The 26,374-nt window shown below is 43.6% G+C and overlaps 1 protein-coding gene across 1 annotated transcript in view; it reads right to left on the minus strand.

Moving 5' to 3' along the window:
* Nucleotides 1–8,846, minus strand: part of eml4 (EMAP like 4) — a 113,074-nt gene extending 104,228 nt beyond the window's left edge. Inside the window, exon 1 of the mRNA XM_014154117.3 lies at nucleotides 8,266–8,846. Within this exon, the coding sequence (XP_014009592.1) occupies nucleotides 8,266–8,290 (25 nt within the window). The 5' untranslated portion in view covers nucleotides 8,291–8,846. The remainder of the gene's footprint in view (nucleotides 1–8,265) is intronic.
* Between the last annotated feature and the right edge of the window lie 17,528 nt (nucleotides 8,847–26,374).

The following is a 26,374-nucleotide window of genomic DNA, read 5'->3' on the forward strand; positions in this document are numbered from 1 at the left end:
TGACTCCAAACACCCAGAAAAGGCTACTCTCCTCGACATTATCCTCACAAATAATCCTGATAGGTATCAGTCGTGTTTTCTGGAATGACCTTAGTGATCACTGTTTTACAGCCTGTGTTCGTAATGGCTGCTCAGTGAAACGACCTGTCCTGATTTGTCATAGAAGCTTGCTAAGAAATGTTATGAGCAAGCCTTCCTTCATGAACTGGCCTCTGTAAAAAGGTATAGAATCAGCTTGATCCCCTCTGTCGAAGACGCTTGGATCTTCTTTCTTTATATTTCCAGTGGTATTGTTAACAAATATGCCCCCATAAAGAAAATTAGAATTAAAAACTGGTTTACCCCCTGGTTCAACCGTGATCTTGCAGAGTTACTCTACCTCAATTGCATTTGGCAAATCGCTCGGCACATGCATACTCAGGCTGACTGGCTCTCGTTCAGGCAAATGAGAAATAAGTGCACTCAGGCTATCCGGAAGGTCAAAGTTAGTTACATTCAGGAGCAGTTCTCTCTCTGGGTCTAACCCCAAGAAGTTCTGGAAAACGGTTAAAGATCTGGATAATAAACCCTCCTCCTCACAGCTGTGCCTTAATGTTGATGATGTGGTTGTTACTGACAAGAAGCACATGGCTGAGCTCTTTAACCTCTCTGGGCTAGGCGGGACGAATTCGTCCCACCTACACAACAGCCAGTGTAATCCAGTGGCGCGATTTTCAAACACCTTAAAAATCCTATTACTTCAATTTCTCAAACATATGACAGCTATTTAAAGACAAGACTCTCGTTAATCTAACCACACTGTCCGATTTCAAAAAGGCTTTACAACGAAAGCAAAACATTAGATTATGTCAGCAGAGTACCCAGCCAGAAATAATCAGACACCCATTTTTCAAGCTAGCATATAATGTCACAAAAACCCAGAAGACAGCTAAATGCAGCACTAACCTTTGATGATCTTCATCAGATGACAACCCTAGGACATTATGTTATACAATACATGCATGTTTTGTTCAATCAAGTTCATATTTATATCAAAAAACAGCTTTTTACATTAGCATGTGACGTTCAGAACTAGCATACCCCCCCCCCCCGCAAACTTCCGGGTAATTTACTAACAATTTACTAAATTACTCACGATAAACGTTCACAAAAAGCATAACAATTATTTAAAGAATTATAGATACAGAACTCCTCTATGCACTCGATATGTCAGATTTTAAAATAGCTTTTCGGTGAAAGCACATTTTGCAATATTCTAAGTACATAGCCCAGCCATCACGGGCTAGCTATTTAGACACCCGGCAAGTTTAGCCTTCACCAAAATCAGATTTACTATAACATAAATGTTATTACCTTTGTTGTCTTCGTCAGAATGCACTCCCAGGACTTCTACTTTAATAACAAATGTTGGTTTGGTCCCAAATAATCCATCGTTATATCCAAATAGCGACGTTTTGTTAGTGCGTTCCAGAAACTATCCGAAATGGTAAATCAGGGTCGTGCGCATGGCGCAATTCGTGACAAAAAAATTCTAAATATTCCATTACCGTACTTCGAAGCATGTCAACCGCTGTTTAAAATCAATTTTTATGCAATTTATCTCGTAAAAAAGTGATAATATTCCGACCGGGAATCTCCTTTTCGGCAAACAGAGGAAAAAACACAAAGACGGGGGCGGCCAGTGCATGCGCCTAAGCCCACAGTCCCTTGATCGGCCACTTGAGAAAGGCGATAATGTGTTTCAGCCTGGGGCTGGAATGACGACATTTAGGTTTTTCCCGGGCTCTGAGAGCCTATTGGAGCCGTGGGAAGTGTCACGTTACCGCAGAGATCCTAAGTTTTTGAAAGAGATGTCAAAGAAAGACAATAAATGGTCAGACAGGCCACTTCCTGTAAAGGAATCTCTCAGGTTTTGACCTGCCATTTGAGTTCTGTTATACTCACAGACACCATTCAAACAGTTTTAGAAACTTTGGAGTGTTTTCTATCCAAAGCCAATAATTATATGCATATTCTAGTTACTGGGCAGGAGTAGTAACCAGATTAAATCGGGTACGTTTTTTATCCAGCCGTGTCAATACTGCCCCCTACCCTCAACAGGTTAAATCACCACTTCATTAAGTCAGGATTCCTATTTGTTTCAGCCATGCCTCCTTGCCAATCCAACATTTCCTCATCTCCCACCCCTTCTAATACGACTATCCCCGATGCTCCTCCCTATTTGTCCCCCGCTACAAAGTTTCTCCATGCAGGAAGTCACTGAGTCCAAGGTGCTAAAGGAGCTCCTGAAACTTGACCCCAAAAAAACATCTGGGTCAGATGGTTGACCCTTTCTTCTTTAAGGTTGCTGCCCCTATCATCGCTAAGCCTGTCTCACCTTTTCTGGGGAGGTTCCCATTGCTTGGAAGGCAGCCACGGTTCGTCCTTTATTTAAAGGGGGAGATCAAGCTGATCCTAATTGTTATAGGCCTATTTCTATTTTGCCCTGTTTATCAAAAGTGTCAAACTTGTCAATAATCAACTGACTGGCTATCTTGATGTCTATAGTATTCTCTCAGGTATGCAATCTGGTTTCCGCTCAGGTTATGGATGTGTCACTGCAACCTTAAAGGTCCTGAATGATGTCACCATTGCCCTTGATTCTAAGCAATGTTGTGCTGCTATTTTTATTGACTTGGCCAACGCTTTTGATACAGCTGGCTAAGGAGTATTGATTTTTCTGAGGGGTCTTTGGCACACAGCAGACAACACAGGAGTGGCTTCAGGACAAGTCTCTGAATGTCCTTGAGTGGCCCTGCCAGAACCCGAACTTGAACCCGATCGAACATCTCTGTAGAGACCTGAAAATATCTGTACATCAACTCCTCATCCAACCTAACAGAGCTTGAGAGGATCTGCAGAGAAGAATGGGAGAAACTCCTCTAATACAGGTGTGTAAAGCTTGTAGCATCATAGCCAAGAAGACTTGAGGCTGTAATTGTTGCCAAAGGAGCTTCAACAAAGTATTGTGTAAAGGGTCTGAATACTCTTGTAAATTGGATATTTCATTATTTTTATACATATGCAACAACAACAAAAATTCAACATTTTTACTTTGTCATTATGGTATGGTCGGTGCAAACACAACCCATCACCTAGTACCACTATTCCAATTTTCAAGCATGGTGGTTGCATCATGTTATGGGTATGCTTATCATCGGTTTATAAAAATAAACAGAATATCACTAAGCACAGGCAAAATTCTTGAGGTAAACCTGGTTCAGTCTGCTTTCCAACAGACACTGGGAGAAAAATGCACTTTTCAGCTAGACAATAACTTAAAACACCAAGGACAAATATACACTGGAGTTGCTTACCAAGACGACATTGGATGTTCCTGAGTAGCCTAGTTGCAGTATTGACTTAAATTGGCTTAAAATCTGTTGGAAGAGTTGAAAATGGCTGTCTAGCAATAATCAACAAACCAACTTGACAGAGCTTGAAGAATTTAAAAAAATAATAATATACAAAACATTGTACAATCCAGGTGTGCAAAGCTCGCAGAGACTTACCCAGAAAGACTCACACATGTAATCACTGCCAAATGTGATGACATGTATTGACTCAGGGGTGTGAATACTTATGCAAATTTGATATTTCTGCATTTCATTTTGAATTAATTTGCAAAAAATTCTAAAAACATGTATTTACTTTGCAAAGTTGTTGCTGAGGTCTGATTGGCAAACAGCACGGTTCATACACACCTGTGCTGTTGCAACGTAAATGCTATTGTAGCTAGAATGAGAAAAATAAAGAAATGTGTTTCATAAAAGCAGACACTCTTAAAACCTGTTGGGGTGTAGGGGCAGTATTTTCACGGCCGGATAAAAAACCCAAATTAAACTGGTTACTACTCTTGCCCAGAAACTAGAATATGCATATTATTAGTAGAATTGGATAGAAAACACTCTGAAGTTTCTAAAACTGTTTGAATGGTGTCTGTGAGTATAACAGAACTCATATGGCAGGCAAAAACCTGAGAAAAATCCAACCAGGAAGTGGAAAGTCTGAGAATTGTAGTTCTTCTTTTGATTCTCTATCAAAACTACAGTTTCTGTGGGGTCACGTTGCACTTCCTAAGGCTTCCATTGGCTGTCAACAGCCTTCAGAAAGTTCTTTCAGCATTCTCCTGTCACTGGGCAGATAATAGGAGCTCAGTCAATCAGTGGACTGCCTGTGGACAAAGGGATTGGATATGTGTGGTCCCGTGAGTGCGCCGTTCCTTCTTTTTCTTCTTGAATAGATATGCTATTGTCCGGTTGGAATATTATCGCAATTTTACTTTCAAAATACCATAAAAATTGATTTTAAATAGCGTTTGACATGCTTCTAAGTACGGTAATGGAACATTTGGACTTTTCGTCTCTGATACCGCGCTCAAGCGTTATGCCTTTGCATAAGTGATCTATACGCACGAACAAAACGGAGGTATTTGGACAAAAATATGGGTTATTTCAAACAAAAACAACATATCTTGTGGAAGTAGCAGTCCTGAAAGTGCATTCTGACGAAGATCAGCAAAGGTAAGACAATATTTCAAATACTAATTCTGAGTTTAGGTTGCCCCGAACTTGGCGGGTGTCTGTATAGCTTGCTGTGATGGTTGAGCTATGTACTAAGAATATTGAAAAATGTGCTTTCTCCATAAAGCTATTTTAAAATATGACACAGCGGTTGCATCCAGGAGTAGTCTATCTATAATTCTTTAAATAATTGTTATATATTTTGTCAATGTTTATGATGAGTATTTTTGTAAATTGATGTGCACATTCACCGGCAGTTTTGGTGGGAATACATTTTCTGAACATCACGCGCCAATGTAAAATGCTATTTTTGGATATAAATATGAACTTTATCGAACAAAACATACATGTATTGTCTAACAATGTCCTAGAAGTGTCATCTGATGAAGATCGTCAAAGGTTAGTGCTTCATTTAGCTGTGTTTTGGGTTTTATTGACACATGTCCTTGCTTGGAAAATGGCTGTGTGATTATTTTTGTCTATGTACTCTCCTAACATAATCTAATGTTTTGCTTTCGCTGTAAAGCCTTTTTGAAATCGGACAATGTGGTTACATCAAGGAGAAGTGTATGTTTGAGAAAGTTGAATTATGACATTTTGTTGTTTTGAATTTGCCGCCCTGATATTTCACTGGCTGTGTCCCACAGGTGAGACGCTAGCGTCCCACGTAGCCCACAGAAGTTAAACCCTTCTTCCATAAAAAAATAACCCGCTAGAACTGATGTACATCAACAAAATAACGGCGACAAACGCACTGGAAAACCGTTTAAATCAACTTTGGGCGCACTAGAGCGCATTAGATAAATTCACTTGGAAGAGGTATGCCAACTTTGCTTATGGAAAACCGTATCAAGCGAGTTAAGGGATTTGCGCATGCTCAGTTGTTGGGTCTCGAGCGGAAATTTGAAATGGAACTCCTTTGCGTGCTTCTGTTATGGGAAAAGTTCCCAATGAAACTGACATTAAAAATGTGGAGAATGATACATTTGCATCTATGCTATTGTAGGCTACTGTAGCCTGCATTTGATGCGATATCACTGGAGTCATTGCAAATCAATTTGTGCCTCTTGTGTAGACTACCTGGACCTGGAGAACAGATTTAATAAACCAATAACTTCAGTTTATTGCTGCTGTAGCCTTTATTATTCAGTTATTAATGTTTAGTTAATTAAATTGAAAGTTATGAATTGTGATCATGGTCGCAGCTTACCGCAATTGCGATCAGCTCAGCTGTTGTTAGAATGGCTGCATTAGATTGTTGGTAACAGTCCGTCAGATTAGGCTACAAGCTAATTCAGTTCATGTTATTAACGCATCCTCAGTAGCCTATTCCAGCATGAACCTATAGGCTATTGGGCAACACAAACACTTCCTACCTCGAAATTGCCTCAAGCTGAAGAAATGACAAGTCAATCACCCAAATAGGCCTAATCATTTACATTATCCATTTAGAACGTTCTAAATGGAACGGTTACTCAATTATATTCATAGCTCAATATTACTATTTAATAGTAGTAGCAACAATTCATAAATGGCATCATGTAGGGTTCTATATGGAACCATTTTGGTTCAGTAAAGAACCTCTAGGGTTCTGATCATTCTATAAGGAACCTTTTTTCTAAAAGTGTAGGAGCCCCGTTAACTGCCTTGGCATTGACCTGGCACAGTGACACTGCCATCCACTCACACCCAGTACATACAACCACATGAAGTACTACTGAAGTACATTTATGATGCTGCTTATATCAATAACTAAGTCCTCTGACTTTATGGGTTTACAGCAAAGGTTACCAACCAGAGCTTGATCCTATTTTAGCAGTGGTGTGAATCTTTGATTTAATTCAAAAACAATATGACACACTATCAATACACAGTTAAACAATACATTACAGCTGCACCCATATCTATCACTGCAATGCCCCAGCAAACCTCGTGCTCTGTCACTTCTGTTTACAAATGTCACAGTAAATTATTGTGCAAGAGAGATCCTTCCTATGCAGGCAGAAAATCAATCCCATAAAGTAACATTACATATGTTTGAAAGGGTCAAGCAGATACAAAGTTTCTTTACACTGTGGGCGCATATGTGACATGGTGTTGTTTATGCCCTGAGGGCAGTGTGTATATGAAACTACGTGGCGTATGTCTGTCTCTACTGTAAATATATCATAAGTGATTGCATAATAGTACTTATGTAAAGCAACGGTGTGTGTGTGTGTGTGTGTGTGTGTGTGTGTGTGTGTGTGTGTGTGTGTGTGTGTGTGTGTGTGTGTGTGTTGCACTGACTAATTCAGCACTACAGTAAGCGTTGAGAACAGGCTGGCACAGCATACGGACACTGCAGAGCGGGTATGATGACTGAGCATGTATGCCGTGGCGTGCTATGCACCCAAAGCCTCATAGGCTGCGTGGGAACCCTCTCTCTCACACTCTCCTCCTCCTCCTCCTCTGCAGTGCTCTAGGGCTTGGCTAAAGTCTGCATCCTTTAACTTTACTGCATTCAAACATGAAGGTTGAGGGAGGGAATGAGAGCGAGAGAGAGAGAGAGAGAGAGAGACTCTTACCGCATTTAAATGGGTAGGACAAGGACAGAATGACACTACCACCACTCACTCTATATCAAGTGTGCATAAACACACACACTGACTCCCACTGCCACAAAAAAAAACTAACTATGCACACATGTGTAGCCCAACAACAGCAAGAATGTAAGTGACATCGAGAGCAACTGACGCCATGCATGGTGCATCATCGCTGTAATCAAAGAGAAACACTGTCGGAAGTCACCTGCAGTTAACTCAGAGGTGTTTTATAGACCATCTGTGACTATCTTTCCTATGGGGTGTGCAATTTACAGAATTGACAGTATTCTGTGGGATATTGTATTATTGTTTACATAGCCGATCAGTCTTTGAGATTCATAAAAATGTGATAATAAGGAAGTTGGAACACACACCTTATTTGTGCATATTCTAATCATAATCACTGCCTGGTACCATGAAGAGGAAGTTTAAGTCATTTTGTTAGAATATCAGTCAGTTATAATGTCATTGTGTAGGTCTATATTAGAACCTTTAGACGACCCCCTTCTTGGACTGCCACTCATCTGACACGTCCCTTTGCTCTCTCTCTCTCTGTCTGGCTCTCTGTCTGTCTCTCCGTCTCTCTGTCTGTCTCCGTCTCTACACACACACACACGACCCTACGCGCACTGGCAGACTGACTGGATAAATAAATAATTTCCTGTCGAATCGTTTCTTCAACCCACAAGTCTTTGTTTCGGGCGGTTTCAAAGGACTCCTTGCCATAGCAATAAATGGCAATTGACGTAGATACAGCATGAACTCACAACCGAATGCGTATGAGAGAATAGCACAATATCCCTCGCATTGTTTAGAACCCTATTGCGGTATTTGGTAGCCTATGTCAAGTGAAGCCTACTTGCGATATCCAGCACAGAAAAGCAAAGCAATAAAATAAGGACACTCATAAACGTTAATGTTTTGCACTTTAACACATTGCAGGCAACCTCTGTCTGGATGTCAGAATTCCGGTTGTTACAACGTTAACATCTGTTACAACGTTAACTCCATTGGTTTAATAAAGCACTGACACGTGTAGCCTGTACATTAAGATAGGAGACTTGGATGTACTATAGACTATGTGAATTCTATTAATAGGCTAGACTTCGTCTTTAACTTACCCAAACTGCCGGCGAAACCGTCCATTTCTGGGAGAAATAGCCGAGCAGACGCCGATAAATATTCCTGTTATGACGGGTCCTATTCTGCAGTCGTTTCCAGTCCTGTATTTGGCAAGTAGTGGGATGTCGGCCTCTATGCGGGCTATCCAGACAGGCGGTCAAGGCGGAGATTTCTCAAGCCAACTGTTCTCGCAGTGGTCGCGGCCGTCTCGTAGCAAACTTGGGCTCTGCCGAGTCGCAGTGAATTCTCAGTCCGGAGCAACACCGTGGTTCTCTGGCCAGTTAATCACGCTCTCTTGCTTGACTCCACGATCGTACACCTCCGCCGGGGGAGGGAGGATAGGGTTTCCACTAGTTACCACCGTCACAACGTCAGTATTGTCTGTTAGGCTATCCTAAAAATTCATCAAAACTATAATTAGCTTTTTGGTCTTAATTCAAGGTTAGGGTGTGGTTATCAGTGTGGTTAGGTTTAAAATCACATTTTGAGAAGATTCCTTTTAGAAATAAACGAGGTTTATGACCTTCTGGCTGTGGTAACTAAGAACGACCGGAGGATAGGCAGAGTTTATCAGACTCCGCCCGCTTTGGCACGGCTTGCTTCCCTTCCAGACCGGAGCCGAGTGGCTAACTGGCGCGCCTCAATTTGACACACAGCTGAGTGTAATACTGTTTGTGTAATGGCGTTTTTCTTAATCGCATACAAGCGTTTTTTAGGTCAGTGATGGGCAACTGGCGGGCCGAACTCCCTTTTCTTTTTTTCTACCCGGTCGGGGTCTCAATATACTGTTGGCAGTGGAAGCTGCTGAGTGTAGAACGGCTCATAATAATGCAGGGAACAGAGTAATGGAAAGGCATCAAACAGCTGGAAAACATGTGTTTGACGTATTTGATACCATTCCACTAACTCCGCTCCAGTCGTTACCACGAGCCCGTTCTCCCCAATTATGGTGCCACCAACCTCCTGTGCTGTTGAGAGTGAGAAAAGTACGATGCAAAAGGTGCAATTTAGACATTTCGGTTGTTGCTGAGGAGTTAGAAGCAGAGCTGCCATATCTGTCGGCGCCATCTAAAACCCGCTTGTGCATCAGCAGTTTTTCTCTTATTATTTCAGTCACTGACAGTCACTCAATTGGCCCATGTCAGCTAACAATTTTTAGTCTTGTCAGCTATCTAAACGTGTAGTAATCATGGTTGAATCACCGACCAGGACTGTCAGTGAACACATGCATCTATGTTGAATCTAAGCTAACAAAGTAAGTTACTCTATCATTTAAAAAATCCCAGTGAACAAAATATTTTCTTTGCAGTCACTAATGATGATCAAAATACAACTATCAAAAGGTGCAGATGTATGGGAAATTACTCTCCTTTTATGCATATTTCACAAAACAATTGAAATGGGTTATAATTCAGTTAATAAAGATTGTGCATTATAAACCATCAATAAATAGTGTTTGCCAAACAGTAAGCCAATATTTACCTTTAGTTATTAACCATTTATAAATGCACTTACAAATGATTATAAGATTAACCCTTCCGTATCATCATGCAACCTTATATTCAATAGTTGAACGATAGTTATTTTCACTTTTGGTTGTGAAGCACTGGCGCTGTCCCAGGAACAGAAGAGGTTGGTTTTCATGTGTTTTTCATCCTGGGAAAAATATGATTTGTCCCCCTCAATATATCACTGAAACTATGTAATTTAAATAATATTAATAATACGCAATGAAAGCAATTGTGCTGATTATAGACACTTATAGCGCGTTGTTAAGTTTCAAAAGATTGCAACCCCCCCACTCTTTGCCTCACAGTGGTTTGATCCACTGCCAGTTCCTTAGCTTGCTAGGTAACAGAGAGGTCGTATCTACTGTCTGAAAGGCACTCAATGCACGTAACTGGTGTGAGGTTAATCCAGTCAATCGCGCACACACACTAGCTGAATATGCAGAGCTAGCGCGCAAATATTAACTATTAAGCTAGCTAGTACCTATTCCATTTATGTGGCGTCGTCAAAGATGGAATCAGCATGCAGATGATGTAAATTAGTGCTTCAAAGTCCCTGTGATAAGGTTAGCGATAAACTGAAATCCAAACTGAACAGAACTACACTCTCTTCTACCATTGTCTTAAATATATTTAATGGTCTCGTTGCAAAAGCTAAATTGTCGCAAGTGAACTTTTATTTATTTAATTTCACCTTTATTTAACCCGGGTAGCAAAGATTATAGCAAACACCACTGAAACGGAATTGGTGCTCTCTAGCTTTGCAAATTCAGCTATTGTTGGAAGCCAGCCAATATGAAACAAACTATTAAAATTACAAAAGGTTGCAGCATATGTTGTGTAAATGGTGAACTCATACAGCTGTCAACTCTTGTCATTTTAATCCGTTTCACATTTGCTAGCTACCTTTTAGATCGAAGCCCAAATAGAATGATAAAAGATAAGATGATAGAAGCCCATCTCCTACTGTAAATAACCTACACACTGTGTGTGTGTGTGTGTGTAGCCAGCCAGCCAGGTAGAAAAATGGCAGAAAAATAAAAGACGGACATCAGAGTATTTTTCAGTACACCAAAACGCATAGTAAGAACCCTAGTAGCCTAATATCTCAAAGACTAGTTGATAAAATGTTCATAAGAAAGAAATACAATTCTAATGGAAATGTTTCACAATGATGTCCTTAGGCAGAGCAGGCAACAGATGGCACACAGACAGCAGAGTTGGGGACAGATATGCAGGGTCAGACTGGCAGAGACAGGAAGTCTCAGGTAAGTTTGTTGAGTCTTTGTTTGGCAACATTATGAAAGGTTCTACATTTTTTTGACTTGGAAAATAGGAACATAATTGGAAAATGCCATGGATACCCCCACTCTCAACTTAAACTGGTGACTGAACTAAGATTTGTTAAAGGCAATGGTATTGCTGTTGTGTAGTTTTGGGTACCGGTAGTTAGGAGTACGGCAAACACCTTATTTCTTTGGTTCCTCAATATACATTTACCATATTACAATGTAGGCTATGTGTTACAGCACTACTTTTGGTGTCCCCCTCAGGAATTGCTCTTGAGAAAATTTCATGTAATTGTCCCCTCCAAAGTTGATATCAGATTTTCGCCCCTGATTTTACCCCTGACCAGATTATATCAACACACATCACTTTTCTGTGGTAGTCCAAGTATGGTGAATACTCCTGTGTGAAATGGTAACCGTAATACCTTTGGTTGGTGAAACAGTGGAGGTATCCTCTCACAACGTTGAATGTTTTGGTCTTCACACCCACCATTAATTGACTGAACATGTTTAATTAACAAAGTGTTAAATCTTCTCTCATGTATGTAGTGATGGGTGCTCAATACTGACTATAAGTATGTCTATGCTCTGAGTGAACTCTCAAATCATCTATAAATAATTTACCCACATGTGTAACTGCTAAAGGTATACCTTATTTTAAAGTGACAGACCTATTAACATTTAACTGAGTTATCAACATCTATAAACGCTAAAATGATACCTTAAATGTGGGACCCCGCCAACAGCCAGTGAAATACCAGAGCGCCAAATTCAAAACAACAAAAATCTCATAATTCAAATTTCTCACATATACAAGTATTATACACCATTTTAAAGATAGACTTCTCGTTAATCCAACCACAGTGTCCGATTTCAAAAACACTTTACGGCAAAAGCATAGCATTAGATTATGTTAGGACAGCACCTAGACAAGAAAAACCACACAGCCATTTTCCAAGCAAGGAGATGCGTCACAAAAACCAGAAATACAGCTATAAAATGAATCACTAACCTTTGATGATCTTCATCAGATGGCACTCATAGGACTTCATGTTACACAATACATGTATGTTTTGCTCGATAAAGTTTATATTTATATCCAAAAACCCCATTTTACATTGGCGTGTAATGTTCAGAAATGTTTTGCCTCCAAAAACTTCCGGTGAATGAGCACATCAATTTACAGAAATACTCATCAGAAACTTTGATAAAAGATACAAGTGTTATGCACAGAATTATAGATAAACTACTCCTTAATGCAACCGCTGTGTCAGATTTCAAAAAAGCTTTACGGCGAAAGCAAACTTTGCAATAATCTGAGTACAGCGCTCAGACATCAAAACAAGCCATACAGATACCCGCCATGTTGTGGAGTCAACAGAAGTCAGAAATAGTATTATAGATATTCACTTACCTTTGATGATCTTCATCGGAATGCACTCCCAGAAATCCCTGTTCCACAATAAATGTTCGTTTTGTTTGATAAAGTTCATCTTTATGTCCAAATACCTCCATTTTGTTTGCGCGTTTAGTCCTGCACTCCAAATTCACTAAGCACGCGAGTTTAGTCCAGACGAAAAGTCTAAATAGTAACATTACAGTTCATAGAAACATGTCAAACGATGTATAGAATCAATCTTTAGGATGTTTTTTTATCATAAATACTCAATATTCCAAACGGACAATTCCTTTGTCTTTAGAATTGAAAGGAAAGGCAGCTCGCTCTCACGGCCATGCGCATGATTGAGCTCATGCCAATTTTCCATACACCTGACTGAATCATCTCTTATTCTCTCTCCATTCACAGTAAAAGCCTGAAACAACATTCTAAAGACTGTTGACATCTAGTGGAAATCAGTCAGGTTTCAAGGCTGGTCATTCAACTGAGACTGCTCTTCTCTGTGTCACGGAGGCTCTCCGCACTGCTAAAGCTAACTCTCTCTCCTCTGCTCTCATCCTTCTAGACCTATCTGCTGCCTTTGATACTGTGAACCATCAGATCCTCCTCTCCACCCTCTCCGAGTTGGGTATCTCCGGCGCGGCTCACTCTTGGATTGCGTCCTACCTGACAGGTCGCTCCTACCAGGTGGCGTGGCGAGAATCCGTCTCCGCACCATGTGCTCTCACCACTGGTGTCCCCCAGGGCTCAGTTCTAGGCCCTCTCCTATTTTCGCTATACACCAAGTCACTTGGCTCTGTCATATCCTCACATGGTCTCTCCTATCATTGCTACGCAGACGACACACAATTAATTTTCTCCTTTCCCCCTTCTGATAACCAGGTGGCGAATCGCATCTCTGCATGTCTGGCAGACATATCAGTGTGGATGACGGATCACCACCTCAAGCTGAACCTCGGCAAGACGGAGCTGCTCTTCCTCCCGGGGAAGGACTGCCCTTTCCATGATCTCGCCATCACGGTGGACAACTCCATTGTGTCCTCCTCCCAGAGTGCTAAGAGCCTCGGCGTGACCCTGGACAACACCCTGTCGTTCTCCGCTAACATCAAGGCGGTGACCCGATCCTGTAGGTTCATGCTATACAACATTCGCAGAGTACGACCCTGCCTTACACAGGAAGCGGCGCAGGTCCTAATCCAGGCACTTGTCATCTCCCGTCTGGATTACTGCAACTCCCTGTTGGCGGGGCTCCCTGCCTGTGCCATTAAACCCCTACAACTCATCCAGAACGCCGCAGCCCGTCTGGTGTTCAACCTTCCCAAGTTCTCACATGTCACCCCGCTCCTCCGCACACTCCACTGGCTTCCAGTTGAAGCTCGCATCTGCTACAAGACCATGGTGCTTGCCTACGGAGCTGTGAGGGGAACGGCACCTCCGTACCTTCAGGCTCTGATCAGGCCCTACACCCAAACAAGGGCACTGCGTTCATTCACCTCTGGCCTGCTGGCCCCCCTACCTCTGCGGAAGCACAGTTCCCACTCAGCCCAGTCAAAACTGTTCGCTGCCCTGGCACCCCCCCCCCCCCAAAAAAAAGGATATAGATGTACTATTGTAAAGTGGTTGTACCACTGGATATCATAAGGTGAATGCACCAATTTGTAAGTCGCTCTGGATAAGAGCGTCTGCTAAATGATTTAAATGTAAGCCTTAGGAAGTGCAATATGACCCCCCAGACACTGTATATTGGATAGGCAATCACTTGAAAAACTACAAACCTCAGACTTCCCACTTCCTGGTTTGATTTTTTTCTCAGGTTTTTGCCTGCCATATGAGTTCTGTTATACTCACAGACATCAATCAAACAGTTTTAGAAACTTCAGAGTGTTTTCTATCCAAATCTACTAATTATATGCATATTCTAGCAGGCATTTTACTTTGGGAATGCTTTTCATTCAAGCTACTCAATACTGCCCCCCTTTCCTAGAGAAGTTTTAAAGTGGTAATCCACTGACCATTAACAAATGACTTACCAACATATATAAATGCTGAAAGATATACCTTTAAAGGTTGTGGAAATCTACTGACCATTTATTAACGAGTTAGTCCTACCAATATTTATAACTTCTAAAAATATACCTTAAAAGAAAGTGGAAACCTTCTGGCCATTTATTAATGTGTTGCAAACATTTATATAGCACATATAATCTCCTCAAACATGCAATACGTAGTAAGAACAAAATGTAATTTAATAGAAACATACATTGGGAATTTGAATTGTAGCGACTCAAATCTGTAGCCTATCATTGGTCTAGTGAGTAGCCTAGCTAATTCAGATGAACACCCCTTTTTTTAACATTACAAGTCAGAATAGAAATTCACAACAGATTAACTATTTAAAACACAACATAGGGTCTCATGGTCCCCTTCTCTGTCTTCATCTGTTTGTTTCTTGTTAAGCATTTTCCCATCCTGGAGTCTGATACTTTATGGGAATCTATGGGAGAGAAGAGACATTTATGACAATTTAGCATAGACACTACTATAATCATTATCATGCTTTCCACAATTTAAGTTTAGCTAGTTTTGTTAATAGATAGCTAGTGTTTAACATTACTTGCTAACACTAATAGCTAGCTACCACAGATTAAAGAGGTTAGCTAGTTATCAACATTTTTGCTAATACACTAGCTAGTTAGCTAGCCAGCTAGCTGGTTAGATAGTAAGTTAGTCTTAAAATTGGACCCACTAGTGTGCTGACAAAGGATTGTAGCTAGCTAACTTACCAGTTACCTGCTAGAGACAGTACCTGAGTTCAGAGGTTAGATAACTAGCTAGCTAGTGTGCTAATCCCAAAAAAGTAGCTAAACAAATAGACAGGTTGGTTGTTTAGCAACAAAAACATGGGGCAATACAGATGGGGTTGGCTTAGATTGTTGACAACTTGTAAGCAACATTTTGTCTCCAATGTTTATTGAAACCATAAACACATTTACACAATGAGCACTTTCTCCAATACATCGTTATAGTTCTTGGTTAGCTAGCTAGCGGATGTTAGCCATATTAGCAATGACATGAAATCAGTCAAAACACTTCAAAACAAGACATGATATCAATAACAAGATGAAACGAGATGAAACGATCCACATAAGATTCCCCACATGGGAGTATCTTGTCGTTCTTCTTAGCAATCTGGCCATCCAGAATCACAACAACACGCTGACTTCTGCCCCATTGAAGCGTGCACATTGTTTTTGTGACGTTGTCAGTTTACCCATCTATTGAATGGAAATGTAGTTATCTTGCTGGCAGCTAACGTTTTCTAGCTAGTGAGCGAAGCTAATTAGCCAGCAAATGTGATCGATTTAGCTAGCTAACTATATCATCCCAAAGATTATCGCGTGCTAGCAAAATTTCGATATAAAAAAATACGTTTTAGGTTTTGCCTAATTCTAGCTAGCTAGCTAACCTTTCCTAGGTAGCTAGGTAGGACAGAGGCAAAGATATTTACAACTAACCCAAAATATACGTACCCAAAAAAGTTTATTTGTGTCATTTACAGTGGAAGCAAATTAAGCATAGTGGACAAGCAAGGAGGTCCGCAAAGCCCAGCGAGAGCTAGCGAGACCTTATTGGCGTGTTGTAGCATGAATTTGCATATTTCCGTTAGGGAATACCTTCTCTGAAATGCGCGTGTGCACAAAATTAATTAGACCTTGCACTCTTTCTAAACAAAGTATATTTTTTGGGGGGCGCAAAGCGTCAAGTCTATAAAACTTGTATTGAGATCAGATGTTTCATCGATGAGCAAATTAGCAGAATGTCAGCCTAATTTCAACTAGTTCCATCCTCTCCCACTACCTACGACGGGACTTCCTCTCACTACCATATTTGGTGGTGAGAAAACGTTCTAAATGGATGCTTCAGCTTTATAGCACCTGTGACGCGTCTGGATTAGTCCTTCTGTCTGTGACAGAGGTGCTAGCAAACGTTAGTTAGCTAGCTACAGAATTGCAAAGACAATGTACCCTCTCTCCTCTGTCAACATTGTTATCTTGTGAACAACATTTCTTTCACATAATCTCTTCTGTCCGGCCTTTGCACACTTCTCATAGCCACGTCCATCCTGATTCTTCTTCAATGAGGTTTCACGGAGGTTGACGTCCCAAAAATATTGCATTACCGCCACCAACTAGACTGGGGTATGAATCCCTTATACTTTGCGTGGAAAAGGGGACAAAGGGAAAACATTTGAAATAAGTAAACAAATAGACTACCATCTTAACCACCACTCATTAAAAACCCACCACCCTACTCCACTATTTATCGCGTTGTGCAGACCATGGACCACTGGGAGAGACAGGAAGTCTCTCCAGTGCCTCGACCAGCGCAACAGGGGTTACCTCTACCCGTCCCTCCCCGATCCAGTCCCAGTGGGATGCGTCTCTTCCTTCCCAGGGAGTATGATGGGACGGCAGCACGGTGCCAGGGGTTCCTATTACAGCTGGACCTATACCTGGCCACCGTTCACCCAGCTCCCTCGGGAAGGGAGAGGGTGTCCGCCCTCGTCTCATGCCTCTCGGGGAGAGCTCTGGAGTGGGCAAATGCCGTGTGGGGAGAAGGAGCCGCGGCATTGGACCACTTCGAGGAGTTCACCCGCTGCTTCCAGGCCGTCTTCGACCATCCACCCGAGGGTTTTCCTGAGTTTTCCCCGCAATCCCAGCATAAGGCGCTCGTCGATTCAGGCGCGGCTGGAAATTTTATCGACAGAGCGTTCGCCCTTAGTTTAGGGATCCCCATTATTCCTGTGGTTAGACCTTTCCCGGTACACGCTCTGGATAGTCGACCATTAGGGTCCGGGCTAATCAGGGAAGCCACCATCTCCCTGGCCATGGTGACGCAGGGAGGTCACAACGAGAAAATCAGTCTCTTCCTCACTGACTCTCCTGCATTTCCCGTGGTGCTAGGCCTTCCCTGATTAGCTCATCATGACCCCACCATTTCATGGCAACAGAGGGCTCTCACGGGGTGGTCGAGAGATTGCTCAGGGAGGTGTGTAGGGGTTTCCATTGGTGCTACCACGGTGGACCAGGTCTACCAGGTCTACACCGTGCGCACTCCCCCAGAATATGCCGATTTGGCTCTCAGAAGGCGACTCAATTACCACCCCATCGATGGGGGGATTGTGCGATAAATCACCTGGTAGACGCTGCACTTCCCAGGAGTCACATGTATCCCCTGTTGCAAGCGGAGACGGCGGCTATGGAGACACATGTCTCTGAATCCCTGCATCAGGGGTACATTCGGTCCTCCACCTCACCCACCTCCTCGAGATTCTTTTTTGTGAAGAAGGAGGGAGGTCTGCGCCCGTGCATTGACTATCGAGGTCTCAGTCAAATCACTGTGAGGTACAGTTACCTGCTACCTCTCATCGCCACGGCGACTGAGTCAATGCACGGGGCGTGCTTCTTCACTAAACTGGATCTCAGGAGCGCGTACAACCTGGTGCGTATCCGGGAGGGAGACGAGTGGAAGACAGCGTTTAGTACCACCTCAGGGCATTATGAGTACCTCGTCATGCCGCACGGGTTGATGAATGCTCCATCAGTCTTCCAATCCTTTGTGGACGAGATCTTCAGGGACCTGCACGGGCAGGGTGTAGTGGTGTATATCGATGACGTTCTGATATACTCCACTACACGCTCCGAGCATGTGTTCTTGGTGCGCAGGGTACTTGGACGACTGTTGGAGCATGACCTGTACGTCAAGGTTGAGAAATGCCTGTTCTTTCAGCAGGCCGTCTCCTTCCTAGGGTGTCGCATTTCCACATCACGGGAGGAGATAGTGAGTGACCACATTTCAGCCGTGCGTAATTGGCCGACTCCCACCACGGTTAAGGAGGTGCAGCGGTTTTTAGGGTTTGCCAATTACTACCGGAGATTTATCTGGGGTTTTGGCCAGGTGGCTGCTCCCATTACCTCACTGCTGAAGGGGGGTCCTGTACATCTGCAGTGGTCGGCTGAGGCGGACAGGGCTTTTGGGCATCTAAGAGCTCTGTTTACCTCGGCTACCGTGCTGGCCCATCCGGATCCTTCTTTGGCGTTCATAGTGGAGGTGGACACGTCCGAGGCTGGGATAGGAGCTGTGCTCTCTCGGCGCTCGGGCACGCCACCAAAGCTCCGTCCCTGTGCTTTCTTCTCGAAGAAGCTCAGCCCGGCGGAGCGGAACTATGATATGGGGGACCGGGAGCTGTTGGCTGTGGTTAAAGCTTTGAAGGCGTGGAGACATTGGCTTGAGGGGGCTAAACACCCTTTTCTCATCTGGACTGACTACTGCAACCTGGAGTACATCCGGGCAGCGAGGAGACTGAATCCTCATCAGGCAAGGTGGGCCATGTTCTTTACCCGTTTTGTGTTTACCCTGTCCTACAGACCAGGTTCCCAGAATATGAAGGCAGAGAGGAGACACAGAGGAGCGGCCCATGGATCAGACTCCCATACTCCCGACCTCCTGCCTGGTAGCGCCGGTCGTGTGGGAGCTCCCCTCCAGTGTCCCGTCGGGCGTCTGTGCGTTCCGTCTGCTGTCCGTGACCAGTTGATCTATTGGGCCCACACGTCACCCTCCTCTGGCCATCCAGGGATTGGTCGGACGGTGCGCTGTCTGACTGGGAAGTACTGGTGGCCCACCTTGGCAAAGGACGTGAGGGTTTATGTTTCCTCCTGCTCGGTGTGCGCCCAGTGCAAGGCTCCTAGGCACCTGCCCAGAGGTAAGTTACAACCCTTACCCGTTCCACAGCGGCCGTGGTCGCACCTATCGGTAGATTTCCTGACCGATCTTCCTCCCTCACAGGGTAACACCGCGATCCTGGTCGTTGTGGATCGAGTCTTGTCGTCTCCTCCCTTTGCCCGGTCTCCCTACGGCCCTACAGACTGCGGAGGCCTTGTTTACACACGTCTTCCGGCACTACGGGGTGCCTGAGGATAATGTCTGATCGGGGTCCCCAGTTCACGTCAAGGGTCTGGAAGGCGTTCATGGAATGTCTGGGGGACTCGGTCAGCCTTACCTCAGGTTTTCACCCCGAGAGTAATTGGCAGGTGGAGAGAGTAATCCAGGATGTGGGTAGGTTTCTGAGGTCCTATTGCCAGGACCGGCCGGGGGAGTGGGCAGCGTTCGTGCCCTGAGCAGAGATGTCCCAGAACTCACTCCGCCACTCCTCCACTAACCTCACCCCAATACACACTGGAAGGGGGTATCAGCTGGTTCTGGCTCCTTGGCATCAGAGTCAGACCGAGGCTCCTGCGGTGGACGACGGTTCCGGCGTGTGGAGGAAACATGGGACACCGCCCATGTCCACCTTCAGTGCGCCGTGCTGCGCCAGAAAGTGGGCGCAGACCGGCCCGCAGTGAGGCCCCGGACCGGGTCTGGCTCTCGACCCAAAACCTGCCCCTCCGCCTGCCCTGCCGGAAGCTGGGCCCGCGGTTTGTGGGGCCATTCAAAGTCCTGAGGAGAGTGAATGAGGTTTGTTACAGGTTACAGCTTCCCCCCGATTACCGTATTAACCCCTCGTTCCATGTGTCTCTCCTCAGGCCGGTGGTGGTTGGTCCGCTCCAGGAATCTGAGGTGCGGTTCCTCCGCCCCCTCTGGACATCGAGGGGGCCCCGGCGTACTCTGTTCGTTCCATCCTGGATTCGAGGTGTCGGGCCGGGGGCCTTCAGTACCTCGTGGAGTGGGAGGGGTACGGTCCGGAGGAGAGGTGCTGGGTTCCGGTGGCGGATGTGTTGGACCCTGAACTGCTGTGGGAGTTCCACCGTCGCCGCTGGAGCCGCGCGTCAAGGGGGGGTACTGTCACGACTTCCGCCGAAGTCGGCTCCTCTCCTTGTTCGGGAGGCGTTCGGCGGTCGACGTTACCGGCTTTCTAGCCATCGCCGCTCCATTTTTTTCATTGTTCCATTTATTTTGTCTTGTTCCCTGCACACCTGGTTTACATTCCCTAATCACACTGCATGTATTTATTCCTCTGTTCCCCTCCATGTCTTTGTGTGAAATTGTACTTTGTTACGCATTTCGTGTGTACGCTCCAGGCTCGGTTTTTCCCATTATTCCGTGTTTTTTTCACAAACTCTTTCGCGCCTTGCACTTTTACCTTTGGCTGGAGGTTTTGACGCAGTGGCGTCTGTGTATTTTATTGCCTCTGACTAAATAAAGTGTGCGCCTGTTCACAACTCTCTGCTCTCCTGCACCTGACTTCTCCACCAGTAGCGCACACCGTGACAACATGTCAATGTTTCCTATGGTCTGCCATAAGGAACTCTACTTCAGCCCTTCTGTAGCCGTAGAACCTCATACAGAGACAAACCAAAGATAGTTAACCCCATCAAACAACAGAGTCAAAATGACAAGTAACATCATAAGGGACCATTAATCAAAGTAGGCCTAAAAAAGTATACACTTAATGGTACTCTACAGGGTGCTATTGAAGTGGAAAAGAAGAAAGAAAAACATTGTGTGGACTGACATATAGGCCTACAAGTGCTTGGACTTTTCACAATTGACAATTACAATCCAAGATCTGTGGTTAATTGGTGGTTGTCCTTTCCCAGTAGAAGTCATGAAAATGACATCACAACATCTCAGTCTGGCGCCAGACACTGACCCATCTGACCTTCTGACCAAAAGACACTTGTTCCATCCCACTGACCAGCTGGCAACATCAGGAGGTAAGCCCTCAACCTTTGACAGAGCCAGTCAACCAAATGCCAGAGTAGAGAGAGATGTCATAGTGAGAAACTGAGGGGGCTAACTCTGACAGGAGTGAAGACTGTTTACAGGACCACAAGCCAATAAAACCTTTCTCTCTCCACATGCTCTGTTAGCAGATATAGGTCATGACGTGCGTGTGTGTGTGTGTGTGCCAGTAAGGAATCCTGTCGGCAGCTTCTATCTCAGTGGAGTAAATGAGTCTCAGCAAACACCCTCCCTCTCACCCCTTCATCCCCTGTTTCCTGGCAGTGTGCCCCCCCCCCCCACCCGCCGTGCTCAAACACACCTACCACAAAGCCCCCCTTTCTTCTGCTTTTCTGAAGGATGGAGGGAGAGAGGAGAAAGGACAGGACCCATCATTCATCCTCTTCCAGGGTCCAGAGAGAATTGACACTTGGGGCCTGCCTGTGGTTTCTCCAGTGGGGTAATGATTGTGGGGCTACTTTGAAGGCAGACAGATGATGAGTCATCACAAAGCCAGCCTGGCAGGCTGCACAACCAGCTTCTTCACTTTGGCTTGATTGGAACTGACAGGGACCGTATTAAATGTTTTAACATTTACGATGAGTCACTCAATGCATTGTACTACTTTTAGCCCAGTTATTTTTGCTGTCACATGTATTTTAGAGGCACATTCATAGTAACTAATACTCTAAAGTAGGCTAAACTGTACAGTATGTGTAAATGTCAAAGAGACAAGTTCAGTGGGTCTGTGGCTGCAACTGGTGTACATGCTGAGGTCTTAGTGGAGGTTTTGAGGCAGAATTGCAGATCTCTAAATCTGCCTCTTTCTTATGGGGCAGAGTACCATTAAAGTTTCTGCTCAGCGAGATGTTCGAGAGAATGAGTGATAGAGAGAGGCCTCTAGGAGGGGGGCTCTCCCAAGGATAAATATTTGTCACTGTTTCAATTCACAGTAAATCTATAATCCACTAGGTGGCCCTACTCCACACACTATTGTTTTTGATAATGACTCAGTAAATCACTGCAAGTAAGACAATTACAGTGGCAAGAAAAAGTATGTGAACCCTTTGGAGTTACCTGGATTTCTGCATAAATTTGACATACATTTGATCTGATCATTTGATTTGATCACATCTAAGTCACAACAATAGACAAACACAGTGTGCTTAAACTAATAACACACAAATGATTGTATTTTCTTGTCTATATTGAATGCATCATTTAAACATTCACAGTGTAGGTTGGAAAAAGTATGTGAAGCCCTAGGTTAATGACTTCTCCAAAGCTTATTGGAGTCAGGAGTCAACTAACCTGGAGTCTAATCAATGAGACAAGATTGGAGATTTTGGTTAGAGCTGCCCTACCCCACAAAAAACACTCACAAAATGGTAGTTTGCTATTCACAAGAAGCATTGCCTGATGTGAACCATGCCTGGAACAAAAGAGATCTCAGAAGACCTAAGATTAAGAATTGTTGCCTTGCATGAAGCTGGAAAAGGTTTCAAAGGTATCTCTAAAAGTCAGTCCATGGTAAGACAAATTGTCTATAAATGGAGAAATTTCAGCACTGTTGCTACTCTCCCTAGGAATGGCCATCCTGCAAAGATGACTGCAAGAGCACAGTGCAGAACGCTCAATGAGGTGAATAAGAATCCTTGAGTGTCAGCTAAAGACTTACAGAAATCTCTGGAAGATGCTAACGTCGCTGTTGACGAGTCTACAATAAGTAAAACACTAAACAAGAATGGTGTTCATGGAAGGACACCATGGAAGAAGCCACTGCTGTCCAAAAAAAACATTGCTGCAGGTCTGAAGTTCGCAAAAGAGCACCTGGATGTTCCACAGTGCTGCTGAAAAAATATTCTGTGGACAGATGAAACTAAAGTTGTGTTGTTTGGAAGGAACACACAGCACAATGTGTGGAGAAAAAAAGGCACAGCACACCAACATCAAAACCTCATCCCAACTGTAAACTATGGTGGAGGGAGCATCATGGTTTGGGGCTGCTTTGCTGCCTCAGAGCCTGGACAGCTTGCTATAATCGACAGAAAAAATGAATTCCCAAGTTTATCAAGACATTTTGCAGGAGAATGTAAGGCTATCTGTCCACCAATTGAAGCTCAACAGAAGTTAGGTGATGCAACAGGACAACGACCCAAAAGACAGAAGTAAATCAACAACAGAATGAACAGAAGAAAATACGCCTTCTGGAGTGGCCCAGTCAATCCTGACCTCAACCCGATTGAGATGCTGTGGCATGACCTCGAGAGCGGTTCACACCAGACATCCCAAGAATATTGTGGAACTGAAACAGTTTTGTAAAGAGGAATGGTCAAAAAATTCCTCCTGACTGTTGTGCAGGTCTGATCCGCAACTACAGAAAACGTTTGGTTGGGGTTATTGCTTCCAAAGGAGGGTCAACCAGTTATTAAATCCAAGGGTTCACATATTGTTTTCCAACCTGCACTGGGAACGTTTACACAGTGTGTTCAATGAAGAAATGAAAAATTATAATTGTTTGTGTGTTATTGGTTTAAGCAGATTGTGTTTGTCTATTGTTGTGACTCAGATGAAGATCAGGTAAAATGTTATGACCAATTTATGCAGAAATCCAGGTAATTCTAAAGGGTTCACATACTTTTTCTTCCCACTGTACAATATATTCCTCATAGATGTTTAATATTGCCTATTTGTGTATTATAATGAAATGTGTTTTTAGTGTAGATTGGTGAAATCCTGCAGAGAATATATCAATGTATGATATTAATGTTCAGTAGTACTCATTTACAGCCTGTTGAGATGTTCTGATCAACTTTTACTTGAGCAGTGGCTCGCTCTAGTGGTTGTTGTAGATCATTTCACTGAAAGAACTTCCAGCACTTAGAAATCTTAGTTTGGCTTACTGTGTAGTCTCCCTAGGCAGACGGGTTGCCTCACACAAAGGTCTTAGATTTCCAAAACTTCCTGTGGGATTTCAATCGGGCTGAGAGATTGTGTGATTGCAGCCATTCTGATCCATCAGTAGGTCTATGATCTCAAGTTTATGTTAAATAACATACAACTGCACTTTAACCATTATACAGGACATTCGGAAAGTATTCAGACTCCTTTACTTTTTCCACATATTGCTACGTTAAAGCCTTATTCGAAAATGGTTTAAATCATTTTTCCCCCTTATCAATCTACACACAATACCCCATAATGACAAAGTAAAAACTGGTTTTTAGATATTTTTGCAAATGTATTCAAAATAAAAACTGAAATAATACATTTACATTGGGTTCAAGTCCGGGCTCTGGCTGGGCTACTCAAGGACATTCAGAGACTTGTCCCGAAGCCACTCCTGTGTTGTCTGCTGTGTGCTTAAGGTTGTTGTCCTGTTGGAAAGTTAACCTTTGCCCCAGTCTGAGGTCCTGAGTGTTCTGGAGCAGGTTTTCATCAAGGATCACTCTGTACTTTGCTCCATTCATCTTTCCTTCGATCCTCACTATTCTCCCAGTCCTTGCCGCTGAAAACATCCCCACAGCATGATGCTGCCACCACCATGCTTCACCGTAGGGATGGTGGCAGGTTTCCTCCAGACGTGACGCTTGGCATTCAGGCCAAGAGTTCAAACTTGGTTTCATCAGACCAGAGAATCTTGTTTCTCATGGTCTGAGAGTCCTTTAGGTGCCTTTTTGCAAATTCCAAGTGGCCTGTCATGTGCCTTTAACTGAGGAGTGGCTTCTGTCTGGCCTCTCTACCATAAAGGCCTGATTGGTGGAGTGCTGCAAAGATGATTGTCTTTCTGGAAGGTTCTCCCATCTCCACAGAGGACCTCTGGTTCTTGGTCACCTCCCTGACCAAGGCCCTTCTCCCCCGATTGCTCAGTTTGGCCGGGCGGGCAGCTCTAGGAAGAGTCTTGGTGGTTCCAAAAGGCCACTGTGTTCTTGGGGACCTTCAATGCTGCAGAAATGTTTTGGTACCATTCTCTACATCTGTGCCTCGACACAATCATGTCTCGGAGCTCTACAGACAATTCCTTCGACCTCATGGCTTGGTTTTTGCTCTGACATGCGCTGTCTACTGTCGGACCTTACACAATCAGGTCCATAAATACTTGGACATTGATCAAGTTATTATTATTTTAGCTGTCTACCACAGCATATTGGAGTTGAAATTAAATAATGAATATGAGCTGAATGTGCAGACTTTCAGCTTTAATTTGAGGGTATTTACTTTTTATATGTGGTCCTCCCTTTTTAAGGGACCAAAAGTAATTGGACAATTGGCTGCTCAGCTGTTCCATGGCCAGGTGTGTGTTATTCCCTCGTTAGTTAATTTACAAGTAAGCAGATAAAATGTCTAGAGTTGATTTCAAGTGTGGCATTTGCATTTGGAATCTGTTGCTGTTAACCAAAGTCCAAAGAGCTGTCGCTGCCAGTGAAGCAAGCCATCATTTTAGGCTGAAAAATAAAAACAAACCCATCAAAGAGATATAGCAACAAAAAAGTGGTGTGGCCAAATCAACTATTTGGTACATTCTTAAAAGAAAGAATGCACTGGTGAGCTCAGGAACACCAAAAGGCCCGGAAGACCACGGAAAACAACTGTGGTGGATGACAAAATAATTATTTCCCTGGTGAAGAAAAACCCCTTCACAACAGTTGGCCAGATCAAGAACACCCTCTAGTTGGTAGGCGTATCTGTGTCAACAATCAGAATACAGAGGGTTTACCACAAGATGTAAACCAATGTTAAACATCAAAAACAGGAAAACTAGATTGGAATCAGCCAAAAAAACATCTAAAAAAGCATGTACAGTTCTGGAACAACATCCTATTTACAGACAAAGATCAACTTGTACCAGAATAATGGGAAGAGAAGAGTATGGAGAAGGGAAGGAACTGCTCATGATCCAAAGCGTACCACCTCATCTGTGAAGCATGGTGGAGGTAGTGTTATGTCGTGGGCATGTATGGCTGCAAATGGAACTGGTTCTCTTGTATTTATTGATGATGTGACTGCTGACAAGCAGCAGCAGGATGAATTCTGAAGTGTTTAGGGCTATATTATGTGCTCAGATTCAGCCAAATGCTGCAAAACTCATTGGATGTCGCTTCACAGTGCAGATGGACAATTACCCGAAGAATACTGCGAAAGAAACCCAATACTTTTTTAGGCAAAGAAGTGGAATGTTCTGCAACGGCCA

Source organism: Salmo salar, chromosome 18, assembly GCF_965601325.2.
Source record: "Salmo salar chromosome 18, fSalSal1, whole genome shotgun sequence".
Classification (NCBI taxonomy): Eukaryota; Metazoa; Chordata; class Actinopteri; order Salmoniformes; family Salmonidae; genus Salmo; species Salmo salar.